Raw genomic sequence first — 20,926 nt, 5'->3', positions numbered from 1 at the left:
TGGATTGACTACCATAATTTTACTTTCAAAATGAAGCTACATGATCAAAACTGACTTCAGCTTTCTGTTAAAAGCATGGCCCAGAGTCAATCCCTGCCTGAAGCCAGGCTTAAACAGTATTGCATTAACTTTCCTTGTTATAAAGGTCATGGTGTAATGAGAAAAGCTGATCTATGCAAAGTTTCACTAGTCTCACCTGGCTTGTGTGAAATACCCTAGCTAAAAAGCAAGGAATGGCGAATGCAATCAATCATGTGAGAGTGTTCAATGTAGCATCACCAGATCTGTAACGCAAATTACAGGAACCTCAAAATCTCAAGTCCTTATAAACTCATGTGCTGCTAAGCTAGGGAAAGTATATTTATGCATTGCAAAAATGTTCCATAAACAACTCAAACCAAGCCCAATATTGTACCTAGAGAATGAGCTTAGGGCTGAGGGGACACCCCTGGGCCCACTCTATCCTCTCTTCCCCCCCCCCCCCCCCCAAGCTCCTAAAGCAGACGGGCTCCATGTCTTGTTGTGATGCAGATCTTCATCTGAGTGTAGGGAGGAGGAAGGGGGAGGCCACTCTGCTTCTGATCAGCTCGGAAGTGGGGTCTCTGGGACTTGGGAACCAGTGCCCTAGGGCCTTGTTTCAGAGTGGGCAAATCTTGGCACTGATGAACAGAGACCCCTCTACCCCCAGCCGGGGCATTGCTTACCCCTGTAAGAGGGATTGCTGCTGGGACAAGTAGAGCTTGCAGGGTAAGATTACACACAGGACTGCATACAAATGGCACTCAAACTCCCCCCCCCCGTGTCGTAGTTCTGTATTGGTTTGGCTCGTTGCTACAGTTACAAGTCCTGTTCTTCCCCAATCCCTCAAGATAGGGCTGAGAAGCTAAGTGAATGAGCTATCGGGCAGAAGGAAGGCTTGAACCAGCAAGCTTGGGTGTGCTTGGACAGATGTGGAGGAGGGATTGAGAGGTCAGGAGGGAGACATCGTGTAGGGGCAGGAGGATGTGTGTGAACTTGTTCTCCCACCCAGAAAGGACTCTCAACTTGGCCCTTATCTGCCATGGTTTACTATGTAACCTCCCTGGTCAAGGCTATCTTGCCTTTGTGCTGCACAAAAATTGTTCATTTTACCAGTTAGGATTGATAACGCACTGTTCCTGCTGTAAAAAGAAAAGGCCCATGGGGCAGGAGAGGTTTTAGGGAAGGGAGTGGGGTTTTCTTGTGTGGGTTTTTAAGTTACCCATGGTTGCTGCTGGTGGGGCTCCCTGCCCAGAGGATACTGGTGCTGGAGGGTGTTGAGTGGGACAATATATATACCCTTGCCCCTCAAACCAGTCCCTCCTCTGACATATTTCTCATATCTATCTCTGCCTGCAGCAGAGCTAATGTGCTGCCTACTTCCACATTCAGCTGTCCTATACACAGATTGCAACTCTTGCTGAAAGAAGCCGGTTACTTCATTTTAAGAATTTTGCAAAAGTGCACACATCCCGCAGGCATAGGATGGGTCTGTATTTGTATTGGTGTGTAGGATTTGAAAGCATCTGCTTGCTCTTAATATATATAAAAAATAGTATTTCTATGAAGAATAGACAATGTTCTGAGCAGTCTTTATTTGAGGGACACTATTTCCATTCAGTCTAAAGCTCGGGATCTAGGCATTATAGTTGATTCCCTCCCTTTCCTATCATCCTACTTCAAACTGCAGATGTTACAGTCCTGAAAGCCTGTATTTAATTCGGATTTCCGGATTGTTAAACCCAATCTTTCGTTTTGTCCTCTTTGGATTTTTGCAGTACTCTGTTCTTGGGTCTTCCTGAGTCTCATTTGAAGGCCCTCCAACTTATCCTAAACTCTGCTGCTTATCTCATTTCCAGTTCTTCACTGTGTGACCATATTTCTCCTGTTTTTAGCTGACTTCCTTTGGTGTCTTGTCTCTTTGAAGGATAAAGTTTTAAGCCCTTTCTTCTGCTTTTCAAGGCTTGGCACCCCCTGTATCATCTATATGCAGGTACTGTCCTGCTCAGTTACTCAAAATCTCATCTCAATACCCTCTCTCAGGCAAACTCATCTATCTGTAGCCTGTAAAAAACCAAAAGTGTAGCTGGGCCTATTTGCATTTGTCCTAGGTGAGATCAGAGCAGAGAATAACCTGTTATGGTTTAGAAAGCAGCTAAAAACACTTTTTTTTCCCTCCTTGCTAGCTTTTCCTGACATAACTTAGGTTCGCTGGTTAATGAATATTTGTCTGTCTTATGACTGTTTTGTTTTTCACTTTTTGTAATTGCTGTTTCATGATGTAGTACTGCGATCAAATATTTTTGTGTATGTTGATTTAATCTGCTGAGATTTGTGGATCAGCAAAACTATAAATTGTTTAATAAATATTTCCATGAAAGGATCAGTCTGAGGTTTTAGACAAAAGAACAATGTGGCACACAGCTATGGAGCTCAGAGTTCCAGGTTCCAATTCCACCTTACCACGTGTTTGACCTTCAGTGGATGGCGTATTCTGGGGCAGGAACCCCATAACTTCCCTTCAGCTGCCTGGGCTCTGCATGCTCTGAGGGTGTTGTAGTGTTGCATGTGCACACAACACAACCACTACTGTACATTGTATGCAGTATTGTGATGAGGACCATGGTGTAGAGATGAAACACTACTTTCAGCAGAAAAGGTAACTCCCTGAACTCATTGTCTTTCTCTCTTCTAGAGAATACCACCATGAATGTAACGAGCGAAGCAGAGCGCAAGGCCCAGCAGTATTACCTGTCATGCATGAACGAGACCAAGATTGAAGAACTGGGGGCTAAGCCATTAATTGATTTGATAGAAAAGGTGAGACATGGGTTCTCTGCTCTTTACAAGCATACATAAATGAAGTTCAGGATGTAAAGTCTTTGTTTTAAATGCTTGTTCTCTCTCTCTGCCATTTGTGTGGCTATTTAATTGTATTCTGATATAGGTTTCTTGGGGTTGTCTACTGCAGCACCAACTAGCAAAACAGTAAGATGGAGAGCAGTTGGGGTGAGACACTGGAGCCCTGGGTGTGTAGGCTGTCTAGTTTTAGAGAGGCTCTTCTAGTTAGCAGACCTGCCCTTCTAAGTGCCAACTTCTTCAGAATGCTGGTCAACTACCAGTAGCACTGTAAATGTGACTCAAAAATAGCTGAAAACAATCAATCACAATAATAAAGATTCAGCTATAGGAGGAAGAACTCAATATGGAATGGTGTCTAGCAACCGTCATATTGCCACAGTGGACTATATGGCTTATATTGTCAAGCCCGTGAACACTGGGCTTGTCTAATCATAGGTTGCTAAGACTGTAGAATGAACTCCTAAACAAGGCTGTATGGCAGGCGCAGGCACTGTGAAAATACTACTAATGCTTGGACAATTAGCGACATAAAATCGCTGTGAGGCTGCACCTTCATTGTGCACTGATCTAATACAACCGGTTCCCAGCTTATAGACTGACCGCATTCAACCTTTCAACTTCATCAAGTTAGTATGTCATCACCTGGAGTTCCCTGAGGAAGGAGTCACACTCCGAAACACCACTGTCGGAGCATGCACTTCAGGACTGAATTCACTATCCTGTCACTGGTGGAATAAGATAAGTGCAAGCATTAGTAGTATTTTCACAGTGCCTGCACCTGCCATACAGCCTCGTTTAGGAGTTCATTCTACCGTCTTTGCAACCTATGATTAGACAAGCCCAGTGTTCACGGGCTTGACAATATAAGCCATATAGTCCACTGTGGCAATATATGACGGTTGCTAGACACCATTCCATATTGAGTTCTTCCTCCTATAGCTTAATCTTTATTATTGTGGTAAACTACCAGTGGCATCTTTCAAAGCTTGCAGTGTAGTTCCCTGCAAATTCTGAAAATGTTCCCAGCACAATACATGGTATGAGCCTAAGGCTAGGATGACTGCCCTTCACATGAGACACGTGAACTGCAGCCAGCTCTTAAACCTGCTTGTTTCTGTATGATCCAAGCAAAATTGGAAGGGCTACTCTCCAGCACACCTCTTCCTAGCTCAGTCACTAATCGCTCTACTGTTTAGTAAAGTAGGTTTGGCTCCTCTGGCCATATCCTCCTTGGATGGTGCTGGATATCCTTGCCTGCTTCCTATCTCATAAAAAGCCTCTCGTCCTTACTAGATTAGACGTGCAGAGTCCACTGTGGGAGAACCTAAAAATACAATCTTGAATTGATTGCCTTAACCTCAGATGCATGTAGAAGTGCAGCACATGCCATAACCTAGCTCCTGAAGACAGCAGTACTCCATCTCTAGCCAGGAACAAAATGTCATGCTCCTGGAATGGGGCGACACCAGGGAACACCACATCTTTTATATAAGAGGCAGATATTTAGTGCCATTTAGCTGGGTTCCAGAATACATCTCATGGAAAGTGCACTAGTGAACCTGGATCGTGGCCTCCCTGCACTCCTGGTACTCCTTGACCTTTCTTGCAGCATTCAACACGAGATCCTTATCTCCCACCTAACTGATGCAGGCATCTCAGGACTTGCACTCAAATGGCTAGAATCCTTCCCCCCAAGACCACATCCAGACCAGCTCACTAGGCCAAATCTCCTTTCAGCCCCATCCCCTCCTATATGGAGTCTCCTAAGGATACATCCTTTTCAACATCTTCATGGCTCTACTTTGCAAAGTACTGAAAGACCTCCACATCCTCTACCACAATTATGCTGCTGATATACGGCTGCTATGCTCCCTGGGACCAGATTCTGAATTGGCAATCACAGAATTCAACTCTGACCTGCTGAAAATCTGTTCGGCTACTCCACATCAAACTCAAACTGAACCCCCCCAAAAAAACCCAGAGGTCTCCTGGATTGGCAAACAGGATCCTACCTACATCCACTTACAGGGGATTCCCCTCCCTTTCAGCCACCAGGTCAGAAGCCTGGGCTTCTTCCTGGAGTCTACTCTTAACCACTAATGCCCGAATGTCAGAAACCAAATCTGCTTTCTCCTATTCACACCATCTTTCCTTTCTTTCGTAGCCCTGCTTTTGCAACAGTGATCCAGGCCTGTCAGCTCCTGCCTGTACTATTCCAATGCGCTATACATTGGATTACCTAAGAAGCTTGGCCACTTGTCTACAACTTGTTCAAAATGCTGCTGCCCAAATTGTCCTAAAGGCCAGGAAATATAACCACATTACCCTTCTCCTCAGAACTCTACACTGGCTCCCAACCAATATTCAAGATATTGGACCTCACATTCAAGGCCGTTTTTTAAAAGGCTTAGCTCCCTCCTATCAGCTCAACCATCACCCACTCATTGTCCCAACTCACAGCCACAGGGAAAAGACCTTTCACAGGCTCCACCCCTCCCTTCTAACTCCCACGTGACATCAGAAGGGGCCCCAAACCTGCTCACATTTGGGAAGACTCTGAAGACCTGGTCATTTACAGCAGCCTTTGGCCCATAAACACCCCCATGCCCTCCACGATATCTGTGGCTACTTCCTTGGCTAGAGAACCCTTTTTTTTTTCTCCAGACAATTGCCATGTTGACAGTCCCCATGTAGCCACATAAATCTGTACTTATGACCCTCTGAACAATGCTTCACTGCACATCTTTTAAACCTGGATAAATCTGAGCCACCCTCCTAGATTCATGAACATAAGAAAATGCCATACTGGGTCAGACCAAGGGTCCATCAAGCCCAGCATCCCGTCTCCAACAGTGGCCAATCCAGGCCACAAGAACCTGGCAAGCACCCAAAAACCAAGTCTATTCCATGTAACCATTGCTAATGGCAGTGGCTATTCTCTAAGTGAACTTAATAGCAGGTAATGGACTTCTCCTCCAAGAACTTATCCAATCCTTTTTTAAACACAGCTATACTAACTGCACGAACCACATTCTCTGGCAACAAATTCCAGAGTTTAACTGTGCGTTGAGTAAAAAAGAACTTTCTCCGATTAGTTTTAAATGTGTCCCATGGTAACTTCATGGAGTGTCCCCTAGTCTTTTTACTATCCGAAAGAGTAAATAACCGATTCACATCTACCCGTTCTAGACCTCTCATGATTTTAAACACCTCTATCATATCCCCCCTCAGTCGTCTCTTCTCCAAGCTGAAAAGTCCTAACCTCTTTAGTCTTTCCTCATAGGGGAGTTGTTCCATTCCCCTTATCATTTTGGTAGCCCTTCTCTGTACCTTCTCCATCGCAATTATATCTTTTTTGAGATGCGGCGACCAGAATTGTACACAGTATTCAAGGTGCGGTCTCACCATGGAGCGATACAGAGGCATTATGACATTTTCCGTTTTATTCATCATTCCTTTTCTAATAATTCCCAACATTCTGTTTGCTTTTTTGACTGCCGCAGCACACTGAACCGACGATTTCAATGTGCTTTCCACTATGACACCTAGATCTCTTTCTTGGGTTGTAGCACCTAATATGGAACCCAACATCATGTAATTATAGCATCCCACTAGCGAGCTCTTCCAAGCTCACTGTTCACAGGTTCCCCTTTCTCTTAATCCTGAATCTAGATACAAGCTAACCCTTCCTGTCACTGCTTAAACTGTAACCTGTTTTCTCCAAGACCATATTTGCTATACCTGTTATTCCCTAGTTCAGTTATTGACCTATACACTGCAAACTTGTATTCCTTGCAATTATGCTTGTCAGACCCTTTGAACTCCTGGTGGAAGAATGTGACTACTAATAGATGATTATTTGGTTAAGATGTGGTGTGTTAAATATTCAGCCGTATTCGGTTGCCCTTGCTTGGCCAGCTAAGTGGTGGGCAGGATGGGGGCATAATGGAAGAGCTACATAGCCAGCTAACGTAGCCAGATAAGTGCAGATGTGCTTACCCAGGTATATTCAGCAGTGCAGCTAGCTTTCTTAGCCAGATAAGAGCTGAATATCAAGTCTATGCATCACTATCTTAATGATTCACAGCCTTCCATTTCCAGTGCAAGAACCCATGTCTGAATTTGCAATCCAGTTTGAGGCCCCAAATCCACTGGAAGGGCAAAATAGCATTGCAGCCACTCCCAGGGCTTGCCTTTCTGTCCCAGCTCCAGAAAGGTATGGGGGGGGGGGGGGGGGACACGGGACTGAAAAATCCATTCTGGATGGAATTTACTTAGAACCATGGAAGAGACATGAAAGACTTGCAGTCTCAAAACTTAGAATCACTCTTCCAGCACAATCCTGCTTGGTGAAAGCCATGCTTCCTACCTGCTCATCACTGCAGTTTAGTGTTTGCTTTTCTGTGGTATTGAGTATTGTGAAAACTGGCTGGCTGGGCTTGTTCACAGGCCTGGTGAAGGATATATATATTTTTTTTAAATGCAGTTGACTTGTAAACAGCCAATAGGATTGCCAGCTAGCACACCCCATCCCATGTCTCACATCATCCCTACCACCACCACAGAGACTTCTGGTAGAGGTCTTCATGGGGAGGCTGGAGGGGTAGAGTTGGGCACAGTACCGGAATAACAGGGCTTGCTGTACAGCAGGATTGAGGTGCTTGTGCCTGGTACAGGACCATGTCTGACAAGCTAGTGCTGAATACTATTTTTTTTTTTTTTTTTGTGGCCTCCAGTGACCTAGCTCTGGTTTCACACTCAAGTTTCTCTCTCCCATCTCTGCAGGTTGGCGGATGGAATATCACTGGCCCGTGGGATAAGGATAACTTTCAGGAGACTCTGAGGGCCATTTCAACACAGTATCACTCTTCGCCCTTCTTCTCCATCTACGTTAGTGCAGACTCTAAAAACTCAAACAGCAATGTTATCCAGGTGAATACGGCAGTCAATAAATCTGCACAGTTGCCTACTGTACCACCCCTGGGTGGGGCTGGGATTGCAAGAGCTGTCGGCTTCCCCTCAGACAGGAGAGCTAGCAGATGAGGAGTAACTTTGCAGAAGATAATTTCAAGTTTTATACAGCTTAAAATGTTCTTCTGACCCACTCGATTAATACAAAATTCTGCATTTAAGATTCAGGAACACAAGAGCTGTACATGATAGGGTAGGCTGCTGACTAAATTAAATCCCATGGTTGCCAAATATTAGAAAAGGTAATTGAAGGGTTATTGTACTGATTGCGGTTTTTTTGTTTTTTAAGCAAATGGTCTAATCCTCCTGTTTTGGCAGTGGTGGTTACACTTGTGCCCCCCAATGGGGGCAGGTGGTTAAATCCTCTCTGCCTCCTCTTAAGCACCTCCCCCACCCCCAAGGCTGTTAGCATTGCTTCTGCTGCCCCAGGAAGCAGAACACTCAGCTTGGGGATCAAATGGAGGAAAGTGACTACTGAGCCACTAGGCCGACTCAGAGGATCTCCCTGAAAGTTACCAAAAGGAGGAAAGCGGGAATTGGTAGGGGCTGGGGAGAAAGGAGCATCTCTTCTGGATTATGGTGGTAGTCAAGATATGAGACAAACTTGTCGAATTGTAGCCCGTTCTTATGAAAGTAACTGGGGTTGGTTACAATGGAAACACAAAAATTACAACCAATACTTAAGAGAGCATGTAACAAATAGCAGCAGTGCAATACATAATACCTCTCTTACAAGGAAAGCATTACCATAAAACTTCCCCCAACCTAGGCTTTAAAACTTTTCAAAGCCCTTCTTAAAGATAATGGCTCAAACAATGCAATGTTTTGTGGCTGTTTTTCATAAGAGGCATCGTAAAAGAAATCATGCTTCCATGGTCTGTGTTAACCTCTAGAAGCTTGACTGTAAAATAAAGGAGCGTTGCCTGTCGTTACAGATCATCCTGTTCAGGAGACTTTTTTTTTTTTTTATATTAAGGATTATTCCTTTGTAGTAGACACTTCATGGGCTTTTAGTCTTGAGCACGTAAGCCCATGCTGATCTCGGGTGGAGTCTGCATTGTGATCTGTTCCCTCATGATTCATAACAGTACTCTTCCCCTTTCTAGATTGACCAGTCGGGGTTAGGATTACCTTCACGAGATTATTATCTGAACAAGACAGAAAACGAGAAGGTAAGAGGAAACGGCAGGCCTGATGGCTCATGTGTTGACTCCCAGATTTCTGAGCCTGGCAGTCTGGGTTCTATTTCTGACCTCACTGGTTCCTGTTCCTCCAAACATTGGAGGGTAAGGATGTGCTTTTTTTCTTCACTGAAGGGCGTGCCTTGTGCTGGGTGTCATAACAGAGCAGACAAATATTGATTTTTCTCAATATCCCTCCTAAATAAGAAAACTGTCATGAGACAGGCAATGTCCTGTTGTGTATTGGTAACTGGCTGAAGAATAGGACAGAGTAGGACTGAATGGTCATTTCTCCAATAGAGGTAAAGAGTGTGCCCCAGGGATCTGTACTAGAACTTTTTTACTATGTTTATAAATGACCTAATATGGACAAGTACAAAGTGCATATAGGGAATAATGATCCAAACTTACAGGTGTGTGATACTGGGTTCTGAATTGGGCATCACCACCCAGGAAAAGAATCTTGGAGTCACCATAGATAATACTTTTGGACCTTTCAATTCAGTGTGTGGTGGTGGGCGAAAAAGCAAATAGAATGTTAGGTTTTAGGAATGGAGAATAGAGGATGATATAATACCTTTTGTATTCATTGTGTGACTGCACCTTGAATGTTGTGTGCCGTTTTGGTTGCCTTATCTTAGATATAGCAGAACTAGAAAAGATACAGAGAAGGGCAACCAAAACGATGAAGGGGATGGGATATTTCTCCTATGAGGAAAGGCTAAATCTAGGGCTCTTCAGCCTGGAAAAGACTGAAAGATAATAGGTCTACAAAATCATGAGTGGGGTGGAAAGGGTAAATAGGGAGGAGTTGTTTACCCTTTCAAATAGTACTAGGACTAGTAGATACTCCATGAAGCTAATAGGTAGCACATTTAAAACAAATTGGAGGAAGTAGGTGTTTGGCTTGTTGCACAATTAAACTGAAGAATCTGTAGTCTGAGGATGTAGTGAAAGCAGTGTAGATTGGTTCAAAAAAGGTTTGGACAAGTTCCTGGAGGAAGTCTGTAAACCATTATCCATGTAGCTTGAGAACTGCTTATCTATTTTTTAAGGAACAATTAAAAAAATAGTCATCAGAATGACACTGCAATAGGACAATTCCTACTGAACTTTTTTCCCCAGAAATACACCCAATCCCCCCTCCCCACACTTAGAATGAACACAGAGAAATCACTGTCTAATCCACATGTTTTTGTCACGAAAGGAAGTATCAGTCTGGGCCACCAACGGTAAAAAGCTAGGGATTAGTTTAGCCTCCCAAACATTCGGAACAATTTCATAGTCAAAATATCAAGTGAATCTTTGCAGCAATGGCATCAGATCAATAGAATGAGTACTAAATATCTTAGTTTCTTCTTCCTAGAAAAACAACTGTATTGGGATCCTTATTCCAACTGAAGGAGATCAGTCATAAGGGACCACCACATAGTCTCAGTTGGCAGTTCAGGCTTGAGCAATTGAAGCAAAATAGACTTTAGTGATTAGGCAAACCTTGGAAGTGAATAAGATGTTATCCACATTTAAACTCTTCTCTCCAATGTCATTGTTAAGAATACAAAAAGAGCAAGACCAATGTACTTCATGTGTAAGATTTGGCCAAGTTGGACCCTTATCAATGCCCAAAAAGCTTAAATGGGACTGCATTGCCACAAACAATGGATCAATGAGGCACCCATATTTCCACATTTGACATTTATCCTGTGCTATAAGCCCCACTTTATACACTCTTGAAGGCAAAAACACCATTCTATGAAGAATTCCAACTTGTAGCTCACGGAGACCTATGTAAATGAATAATTTAGGGATTGATGCATAAATACATCAAGGTCTTCAGCAGTATCCTGTTTCCATTTTATAGCAAGCTTTTCGTAGACTGGGTAGGATTTCATATTCTGAAGAAAAACACATTGGACATGAACCCCTGTTTAGCACGAAACAATTTCAACAATACAGTGTGAGGAGTTTTCCATTTTCCCAGGCTCTGCAGATAGAAGCTCATGGAAAATTGTCCCAATTTGCCCATGAAATCCCAATTTCTCTCTACACTTAGCATAAGTGAATAGGGACTCTGTATCTGGTGCGACAGTTTCACAGAACCCAATCTGGTTCTTGTTATGGCCAAAGGACCCCTGGGGACTTACCTGTAAGGGGAGATGCAAGGATAGAAGTTTTTGAAGTCACCCAAGTCCAATGAGCAGCTTGGATTAGATGGGAAGGACTTGGGGGGGGGGGGGGGGGGAACTCCATAGGCCTGCTGCTCTAGCATGTAGCACTGCGGCTGGATGCCAAGGTGCACAAAGTGTGACCAGGAGGAGGTAGCACTTACCCAGTCTCCTAAGAAACGCAGATGGGCCGCCCAATTATAAAGCTTAAAATCAGGACCCCAGCACCACCCTTAGCTTTCAGGGCTGTCAGCATGGCATAGGATAAGTGTGCCTCTTCCCTGCCAAAAAACCCCCAACACTTTTAGTATGGCATGGTGCTCCTACACCAGAAGATAGCACAGAAGCATGAATAACAGATATAATAATGTAGGGGCAATAATCATTTTGATGACTGCAATACAGGCCTGGAACGAGAGGAAGTGCCTACCAGCTCACTGACTCTTGCCATAGTTTATACTCGGTGGCATGTTAAGCAAATACCACAGAGCTGGATTTTTGTGTATCTGCAGACCGTAGTATTCCCAGCCCACCTTACTGGAAAACTTCTCCAGTTTTGCTGTAGGGTGCCTGTAATATCAAGCGCCTCCATTTTTTATTTAAGCTTGAATCCGGAACACAGTTGGAATAACGAAAAAATTTGGAGAGCCACTGGTAACGCAACCCTGGCTTTGATTAACAGTAGAATGTCATCGGCAAAGAGCAGCGGTTTTTAATTGAAGCAAACCCAACTTAATCCCAGAAACATCCGCTGCCTGCCGTAGTCTGAGGGGTTCAACAGTCGGGATAAATAATAGCAGGAATAAGGGACATTCCTGTCTCACCCCCCCCCCCCTCTTTAGGGAGAAGGGTTCAGATAATTGGCCATTTACTAATATCCTAGCTGAGGGGTTAGAATATGAGTAACGTGTTGATAAATTAGTTGACTTGGCTTTGAGGGGTGAATATCATCGCGTGCTGGGCCGCTTTTTCTAAAGCTTCACCCTTACTCTAGAGAACAGTCTTCATCACCGTGACTCAGCTTCCCACACAGTCCATGCATTGCCCAAATTCTGTGAGGGAGGAGCACACCTCCATGATTTGTTCCAGAATCTGGGTAAGTTTGGTGTCAAGCACCACACCGCTGCAGTGACCTCTTCTTCCGGAGATGCCATCGCAGGAGCAACCAGTGTTTTGGGCCCACTCGCTTCCATCTTGGAATCCAGGGCCTTCGTTTTCTCCCAATCTTTCTTTGCTGTTTGTGGCCATGGCAACCCAAAAGTAGCTATAAAATCACTGCTGAAGCTCTGAAAAGAACCTCGCTAAGTGTGTAAGTGGCCAGATAATACTGCTTTTTCCATGCATTTATCAAGATGGTGGATGGAGCTCTACCTCCTCACATCTTATCGAGCCCACCACATCACATCCTGAATCTATTCTTTAGGATCCTGCCAGGTACTTGAGACCTGGATTGGCCACTGATAGACAGGATGCTGGGCTTGATGGATCTTTGGTCTGACCCAGTATGGCATTTAATGTCCTGGGTTCCATGTTCATCTGCTTTACTGGGGTTAGGCGGGCAGTACTCATTAGGAGTATGTCTGTCCTGAGAGTAAGCTGGAAATAAGTATTGCTCTTACCATGTTGGAATATCGCCAGGCAGTTGCCTCCTGCTTTCTCTTCCACTAAATGTGCACTCCTCCACCTTGGTGCACACACCCAAGCTTCTCTTATTTGTGAGCCTCCTATGCAGAACCATTGAAAAGCTTTGAAATCCAAGGAAATCACGTTGCATGCTCTTCCTTGATACCTTCCTACTAAATCCTTTAAACATTTTCCCTTTCTAGAAAAGTAAATATTGTTAGTAGTGCCATGCTTAGGTTTAGCTCCTGTACCTAAGTATTCTGGGATTTGTTGCTCATAGAACAGATTCTATGCTCAGCAAAAAACACAAATCCTGAATGTTCAGATGGGAGAGGGGGAGGTCATGTTTTGAGACCTTGGACATGGCCCATCTGCTGACAGCAATTTGTTTTTAGCTTAGTTTTGTGGTTTAATTACTGTGCAGCAACCTTTTGAATCCTAGTGTGTAGATCAACTCAGCGACAGGACTAGGTTTGTGGTAGCTTATTCTCGTTTAGACTGCATTGGGTCAACCTGCTGTTAGCAATTTGTAGGAGCGCTGCTTCTGCCACCAAGTTGATGCTCTGCTAGTCTAATTCTGCCTCCTCATCGCTCTGCTACAACTGGTGTTGACACTTCCTCCCAATACACTGATACGTACTGTCCTGTCAGAAACTGAATGAGGACCAATGTGCATGTGAGGCAGCTGGGTAAACCAGAACTAGCAATTTCACATCACTGGTGCTAGTTGGCAGCATTGTTGGAGTAATGTGGCTGCCCTAGATTACTCTCTCAGCCTTGCCTCTCTAGATACTTGGAGGAGCTGTTGGGAAAAATGGGGTCTGCTTTTCTTCATTCCAGGTGTTGACAGGGTACTTGAATTTCATGGTGCAGTTGGGGGTCATCTTAGGAGGTAAGGAGGAGACTACCCGTCAGCAAATGCAGCAAATCCTTGAATTTGAGACCGCCCTTGCCAACATCACCATCCCCCAAGAGAAGCGCCGGGATGAGGAGGTGATCTACCACAAGATGACAGCCGGAAAGCTCCAGGTAACTATGTATGCAGATGTGGTCCATCTGGTCCCTTCCATACACAGCTTGTTTAGCATGCATAGATGACAATCTTGCTTGATCTAAGACTTCATAGCAGCAGTAGGTTACAGATGGGAATTTCTGCACCTTTGAGGTATTTACACATCTAAAAGGTTCATAGAAAGTAGTAGTTAAATATTTTGAGTAAAGAGTTATGCAGATTGCATCACTGCAATTAGACCATAGTTCAACAGATCTGACATACTAAGTCTAACCAGGATTTTAATCCTATTTCATCCAGCGTCTTGATGTTTGAGAGCTAAGCTTGGCTCTTCATGACTTTAACTTGTCTGTTCTATTTTATATTTAGTGCTTCATGTATTTTTTGGTTTATGCTGTTAACCACATATGGGGCCGATGCAATACAGTATGCTCAGCCAAGTGCACTGTTTAACCGGGTGTTGGACACAGGTTGTACAGGCGCTACAGAATCCTCCTTATGCAATAAGGGGCTTAGCACCTCCACAACACACATCCAACACAGAGTGAAACTAATAGCACTCATCACATGCAAATCCATGTAAATGAGGCTATTAGACATATATATATATATTTTTTTTTTTTTGCATTGGGAGTGAATAGCTAAGATGTTAGTTCTAGTGATCAGAAATTGCCTGCCTGGAGCAGGAATTAATTGCTGAGGGCTCCCACAAATTGTACAGGAAAGCTGGAAACACAGCTTTCCTGTAAATCCTCCTACTTAGTATCATTGTGATATTAAGTAGGAGGAACAAATCTTTAAAGTTTTTGTTTTTTTTATACAGTAAAAGCAGTCAGGCTCAGTTAACAAGCATCCATTTCCTGACCCCCTGGCTGTGCACAGTTTAGGAAAACAGATGCCGACAACTTTAGCTTTTTTCTTTTTTCTTTTCCCCAACTGGCAGACAGCTGACGACTCGTATTCTCAAGGAGGTGCTAGGGGCCACCTCGATAATGCAACCCCTAATTTTAAATTTTGCATGGTGCCCATAGGACGGGTGCAATAGGAAGCAGGTGCTGAGTGTTAGTGCCCATATATTGCATAGGCCCCATATACCTGTGAATAGGTGGCATATAACATCTGAAATTTTTCCATATCAGACAAGATGTCCTATAGCACTATATCACATTTAAAATATAAAGACTCAATTTTAATTCTGAAGAGTAAGCAGTTGCTCACCTTGTATTGAACTTTACCTAAGCATTCTGGGATTTGTAATCCTGTTCTATGTTCAGAAAACAAACACACAAATCCTGAATGCTCAGATGGGAATTAGAGAACCAGGACTTGCTCTGGGTCCTGTGATGGTCTAAGGTCTTTGTCATGAAACCACATGAAGTTAACATGTAGCACATTTAAAATCGGAAAAAGTTCTTTTTCACTCAATGCACAATTAAACCCTGGAATTTGTTGCCAGGGTATGTGGTTAGTGTAGATGGGTTTAAAAAAGGTTTGGATAAGTTCTTGGAGAAGTCCATTATCTGCTATTAATCAAGTTGACTTAGAAAATAGCCACTGCCATTACTAGCATCAGTAGCATGGAATAGACTTAGTTTTTGGGTATTTATGGCCTGGATTGGCCACTGTTGGAAACAGGATGCTGGGCTTGATGGACCCTTAGTCTGACCCAGTATGGCATGCTCTTATGTTCTTATGACAGCATGCTGAGACTCTGCATGTCTTTGGGGTAGGGGGTAATATCTTGCTAAGTTAGTAATACAAACTTGCTTTAGCTTTGGCGCAACTGAGGTACACTTGAAGTGAGGATCAGGCCTTGAGCAATATCTGGTGCTGATCCCTTATTTTTTTTGTGCAGGATTAAGAGATTTATTTGAAATTAACATTTGAATTTTATTTTTAATTTTTATATACTGATGTTCCTGTATAGCATACATATCGCACTGGTTTACAGAGAAACTGAACTGTCGCCTCTGGGGCGGATACATTGGAACAGGTTGAAAATGAACTTAGTGAACTTAGTCTGTGCTAAGATAGCAAAGACTCGTCATTGTTCCTTTAATTGCCAGGGGTACATGGGAATGATATCTGGATATCGCAGCCATTCCTGCCTGCCTGTACTTCAGCGTTTTTGGACAGGGTGATCTGGGTCTTAAGCTACCACTGAAACCAGGCCGGAGATGAGAAATTTCTTGAAAGGATGGCATGAGATTATTTTTTTCCCAAATTGAGTTACTTTCCTAAAACTTAGTTTTCAGATTTGTCAGACTTTAAGAAGAGTAGGAAAAAGCTTGACAGTCATGATGGGAGGTTGGAAGGAAGCAATGTCTTTAATGAGCTGTGGATGCAGGTGGTGGTGACCCAAATAGTTCCCAAACTTGAGCATACAGGGGGTGACCAGAGATGGGCTTATGTTGACAGAGCAGCTGAGCAAGTGAATGGACCCAGTGATCCTGATCTAGGGACATCAATCATGTTAGACAAATCTTTTAGTTAATTACATTTCTTTTTTCTTTTACAACTGTTCATAAACCAGCAGGGGGTCACCTAGGTAGCAGCAGTTGGGCCCTTGTGACGTGCCTACTGTTCAGACTGGCTAAGAGACTGCACCTGAACCATGCCCTGCTCTTTAGTTTGGTCTCTTTACCTGTTTTGTAAGGCTTTTTATTGCCAGGCGTGAGCAGGGCTGACCTGGGGGAAGGGAGGAACAGGAGTAGCAAACAGAGGCAACCACCTGGGGCCCTATGCCACTGTGGTAGCCCCGTCTCCAACATTGTAGCTGGGCCTTGCAACACTGGCTAACTTGCCCTGGGAGAGAACGTGGCCAAGGTGAGATGCAGTGCTCGGACATGCAGCTCAGATTCTGGGCAGTCTAGAGCAGTTTGCGTTACAGAAGCTCGTCTCTTGCAAACGCAAGCCAGAACTGGGCTGCTCACAAAATGACACTTGTTTTACATCAGCCATCTGCTGCTGTTTGTCGACTCCAGCTGTGCTTGTGGTTTGTACTTGATTAATGAGGTGTTATTATACTTAGCCTTTCCTGGGAATCTAAGCAGCTCCTATTAGTCCCCTGTTCTGCTTGTGTAACATTTCCTGGGCCCTTGGTTGCTCTTCCAGCCCTTCTGTGTGTTAATCCACATGTTCGGAGCGCACACTGCATGCTTTGGGAGCGTGCAGTGCGTGTGTGCTCTGAAGGAATTGTCTTTTGAACAGTCTGAAGCTGCTGTTCCCTGCTGCTACTGCTGCAGTTCTTGCCTCTAGACCAAATGAAGCTGTTTGGGCCGCTGCCTAGTGTTTGTGGGAGCAGTAAATACTTGGTCTAGATAAAACAAAGGAGGCTGCCTTTCAGAACTTCATAAGTTCTTAGCACTTACCCGGCAGCTCTCCTAACTTCAGAAGCATCATCCGAGTCACTTGGGGCGATGACACATTCACACTAGCTCTGATTGGTCATGGAAGACATGCATGCCTGTGCACCAATGACATACAAGGCTTAGGCCAATTGTAGTGTCACATGAGTGATCCAAGGAGAGGTGAAGAAGTGCAGGGGATCAGCTTAGTTTCAAAGGTTATTCAGAGTGGTAGATTACAATGTGGGAATTCCTGACAGATTTGGTGTTTTGGCTTGGGCAGTCAAAGCATGTAGAGCAGACTGATGTCCTGAGAGTAGATGCTAAGTTTGCCAGCTGAGCACAGCTCTGTAGAGCCATTGAATGTCCTCTGTTCTCCCTGTAGACATTAGCACCAGCAATTGATTGGATGCCCTTGCTGAACAATATCTTCTACCCCGTGAAGATTAATGAGTCGGAACCAGTGGTGGTCTATGCTAACGAGTACCTGACACAAGTCTCCAGCCTCATTAACGCCACAGATAAGAGGTAAGAGGTTTGCTAGCAGAACTGATCAACTTCCTTGATCCAGTGGATTGGATTAGCAAGTCATCCTGGTTTTTGCCCTGTTGCATCCTATGGATTTATAGTCTTGTTTCTTTGAAAAATCGTAACATGCAGCCTGGCTGTAGGTCAAACAGGTGACCTGCAGGTATTTATCAGGCTATCATCACATTTTTGCAAATAAAGAATTCAGACTTCCAAGTCAGAAAGGCCCTCCAGCACTTGAGGCAGAAACGTGAGCCTCTTTTTTTTTTCTGGAGGTAAAATGTGGCCAGTGCTGGATCTTTAACTTGCACCCCAGTGCATTGTATTTGTGGTCAGGAGTGACCTAAAATCTTCAGATACTGAGTCGCAACACTTTCCAGTGGTAGAGGCCTGGGGTTATTTTTGTCATCCTTTTATCTTCTGCAGCTTGGAGTTCTTTAAATCTTCTGCCTTGCTCTTATTGTGCAGCTCAAACCAGGACCTCCTTCTGGATAGCAGGTCTCCCCAGTTTGGCACAGTAGTTAGTCCAGTTCTCAAGGACTCAACCTGTCGGGTTGTCACAGTATTCACACAGGGCTGGTGTAAGACTATTCAGTGCCCTAGGCCAGTGGTTCTCAATAGGTGTGTCTGGACACACTGGTGTGACACGAGGTCTCGGGAGGTGTGTCGCAGGGCCAGCCCAGGTGGGAGTTGGTTGACTTCTTACATTGGGCCTGATGGGAAGCTACTCTCACTTCCTTCTCCTCTTTCTGGCCCAGTGGGAGGCTGTTTCTGCCTTCACCCAGATCAGAATGAGACATTGCCAGCTCCTGCTGTTCTGGGTTTGATAGGACACAAACCTTATCTTCCCCTGCTGAGTCTGGGAGTGATGCTGCTGTGGAGGGTGGGAGAAAGGAGGTTTGGGGTTGCTGGGCAGACAGAGGTGGACGATAGATGGAATGTGGGGGTTGCTGAACAGGAAGGGGTGGGAAATTGGGGTAGCTGGGCAGGGAGGGAGATGGGATGCAGGGGGGAGAGGGAGCACAAGGAAGAGGATATTGGGGGGGGGGGGGGGGTGTCAGGAATGCTGGGCAGGGATGTGAGTGAGCAGATTGAAAGAAAGTAATTGGGAAAAGTGAAGGATGATGGAGGCATGGATGGGGAGTGATGAGGTGCAAGAACCATATGTCAGTTTGGGGAATGTGCGTTTCTTTTATCTTTGTACTTTGCTCAGTGTAGGAGGATATGTATTTCTGTTTCTAGCTCTCCAATTTTGCACTGCATGCGCAGAGTGGCCTTTTGAGCTTTTCATTCCAGTTTGTGTCTCCACATTTGTAATTTGTGGTCTTTTATTCTGTATTTGGTGAAGGTCAGATGTATGTGTGACTGAGGTGAGGTATTCTGTTAGTAGGTTGGGATTTGTATCAATCTGCTTTGTTGCATTTTCTCTTTCTCAATAGGTCATGCGTTGGTGCTGCACTGCTGCCTTTTCATAGGAAGGGATATTGGTATTTGAGTTCTTGGAATTAGTGTTGCGGTGGTATGGAAAGTTTGCTACACATGTGCCGAGTGGGTTTTTTTTTTTCTTTTCAGGTTTTGTATTTTACAATGTGCCTGGTAGTAAGAGAGTTTGTGTTTCTGTTACTGAGAGCACCAGAATCAAAATATCTTTTTTATATAGCAAGCTGTATTTGAAATATCCTAGTTCTGCTCTGCATCCATTGTTTGGGGAGTTCCTGTGGATGCAGAGTATGTTTACATTTAGGGCCATGATGGACAAGTGTTCAGTGTGTCACGTCTGTAAGCATTATCTGCCAGGTGTGCCCCAGTAGAAAAAGGTTGAGAACCAGTGCCATAGGCAATCTTTGTGTGCACATTACAATCTCCCTCCTTATGTCTCCGCTGGCAGCAGCTCCAGCAGAACGCTCCCTGTTTTGGCGATTGGCACAGTGCCCCTCTGGGCTTCACACTGATGGGACTACCCAATTGGTTTAATGGAAGCACCAGCTCTATATTCACAATGAATATGCATGCATTGTACGACCATGAAATCCCACAGAGCAGATAGGAGGTCCTCATAGGGCAGAGTTTTCAGTAGCCACAGAGGCATTCACGGAGCGGGATGCCAGTGGCCAGTGGTAGGTGTCCACCTTCATGGAGCGGAAGGATGTAGGGCTGTCATCTCCCAATTAAATAAAAAACAAAAACAAAAAACAAAACAGGGATGGGATCCATCAGGTCTAGAGGACACATATAAAGAGCAGGTAGTAAAATACTGCACGGAGCGGCAGTAGCCACAGAGGCATTCACGGAGCGGGATGCCAGTGGCCAGTGGTAGGTGTCCATATAAAGAGCAGGTAGTAAAATACTGCACAGAGCGGCAGTAGCCACAGAGGCATTCACGGAGCGGGATGCCAGTGGCCAGTGGTAGGTGTCCACCTTCACGGAGCGGAAGGATGGAGGGCTGTCATCTCCCAATTAAATAAATAATAAAAAAACCCAGGGATGGGATCCATCAGTTCTAGAGGACGCATATAAAGAGCAGGTAGTAAAACACTGCATGGAGCGGCAGTAGCCACAGAGGCATTAACGGAGCGGGATGCCAGTGGCCGGTGGTAGGTGTCCACCTTCACAGAGTAGAAGGATGAAGGGCATCCATCTCCCAATTAAAAAAAGAAAAGAAAAAAAAGAAAAAAAAACAGGGATGGGTTCATGGGCTTATAGGTATTACCAATTATTAGGCTTTTCAATATTTGATGATAGTTAATGTGACTTTCAAGGCATTCTTCACTTTCGGTGCATGTCCGGCATGACTCCTTGCTTCAATGACAGGGGAAAAGAAAAACTGATACTTCACACATTTCCAGCATTGCCCTCTGCTTCATGGCAGAGAGCTATGCTGCCGCTTACCCAACTAATCAAACTTAATATTTCACTTGGAAGCAGCTCCAGCACTGCTCTCTACATTAATGGTGGGGGTGAAAAGGGAATTAGAACATAAGGTTACTAAGAGCCAAGAGAAACAGTTAAGTATGAGAACAAATGTGTGAAGCTTGCTGGGCAGACTGGATGGACCGGTTGGTCTTCTTCTGCCGTCATTTCTATGTTTCTATATATGTTTCTATGTTCCAGGCCTTTCCAGAGCCCTCTTAACTTGAAGTAGGCAGAGGACACAAACCTGGCTCGGATTAATCAGGTTTTATATTCCTCCTACAGTTGGACAGCTGGCTGAAAACGGTG

The 20,926-nt window shown here is 44.4% G+C and overlaps 1 protein-coding gene across 2 annotated transcripts in view; it reads left to right on the top strand.

The window, feature by feature from the left end:
- ECE1 (endothelin converting enzyme 1) overlaps nt 1-20,926 on the top strand; it is a 126,518-nt gene that overhangs the window by 80,998 nt on the left and 24,594 nt on the right. For both annotated transcript variants that reach the window (XM_029579304.1, XM_029579305.1), the window contains exons 5-9: nt 2,714-2,838; nt 7,666-7,812; nt 8,958-9,023; nt 13,661-13,849; nt 17,565-17,707. In XM_029579304.1, the coding sequence (XP_029435164.1) occupies nt 2,714-2,838; nt 7,666-7,812; nt 8,958-9,023; nt 13,661-13,849; nt 17,565-17,707 (670 nt within the window). The remainder of the gene's footprint in view (nt 1-2,713; nt 2,839-7,665; nt 7,813-8,957; nt 9,024-13,660; nt 13,850-17,564; nt 17,708-20,926) is intronic.

The sequence above is a fragment of the Rhinatrema bivittatum genome, chromosome 15 (assembly GCF_901001135.1).
Source record: "Rhinatrema bivittatum chromosome 15, aRhiBiv1.1, whole genome shotgun sequence".
Lineage (NCBI taxonomy): Eukaryota > Metazoa > Chordata > Amphibia > Gymnophiona > Rhinatrematidae > Rhinatrema > Rhinatrema bivittatum.
Note: the sequence above shows the minus strand (reverse complement) of the source record. Positions and strands in the feature narration are given on the sequence as shown.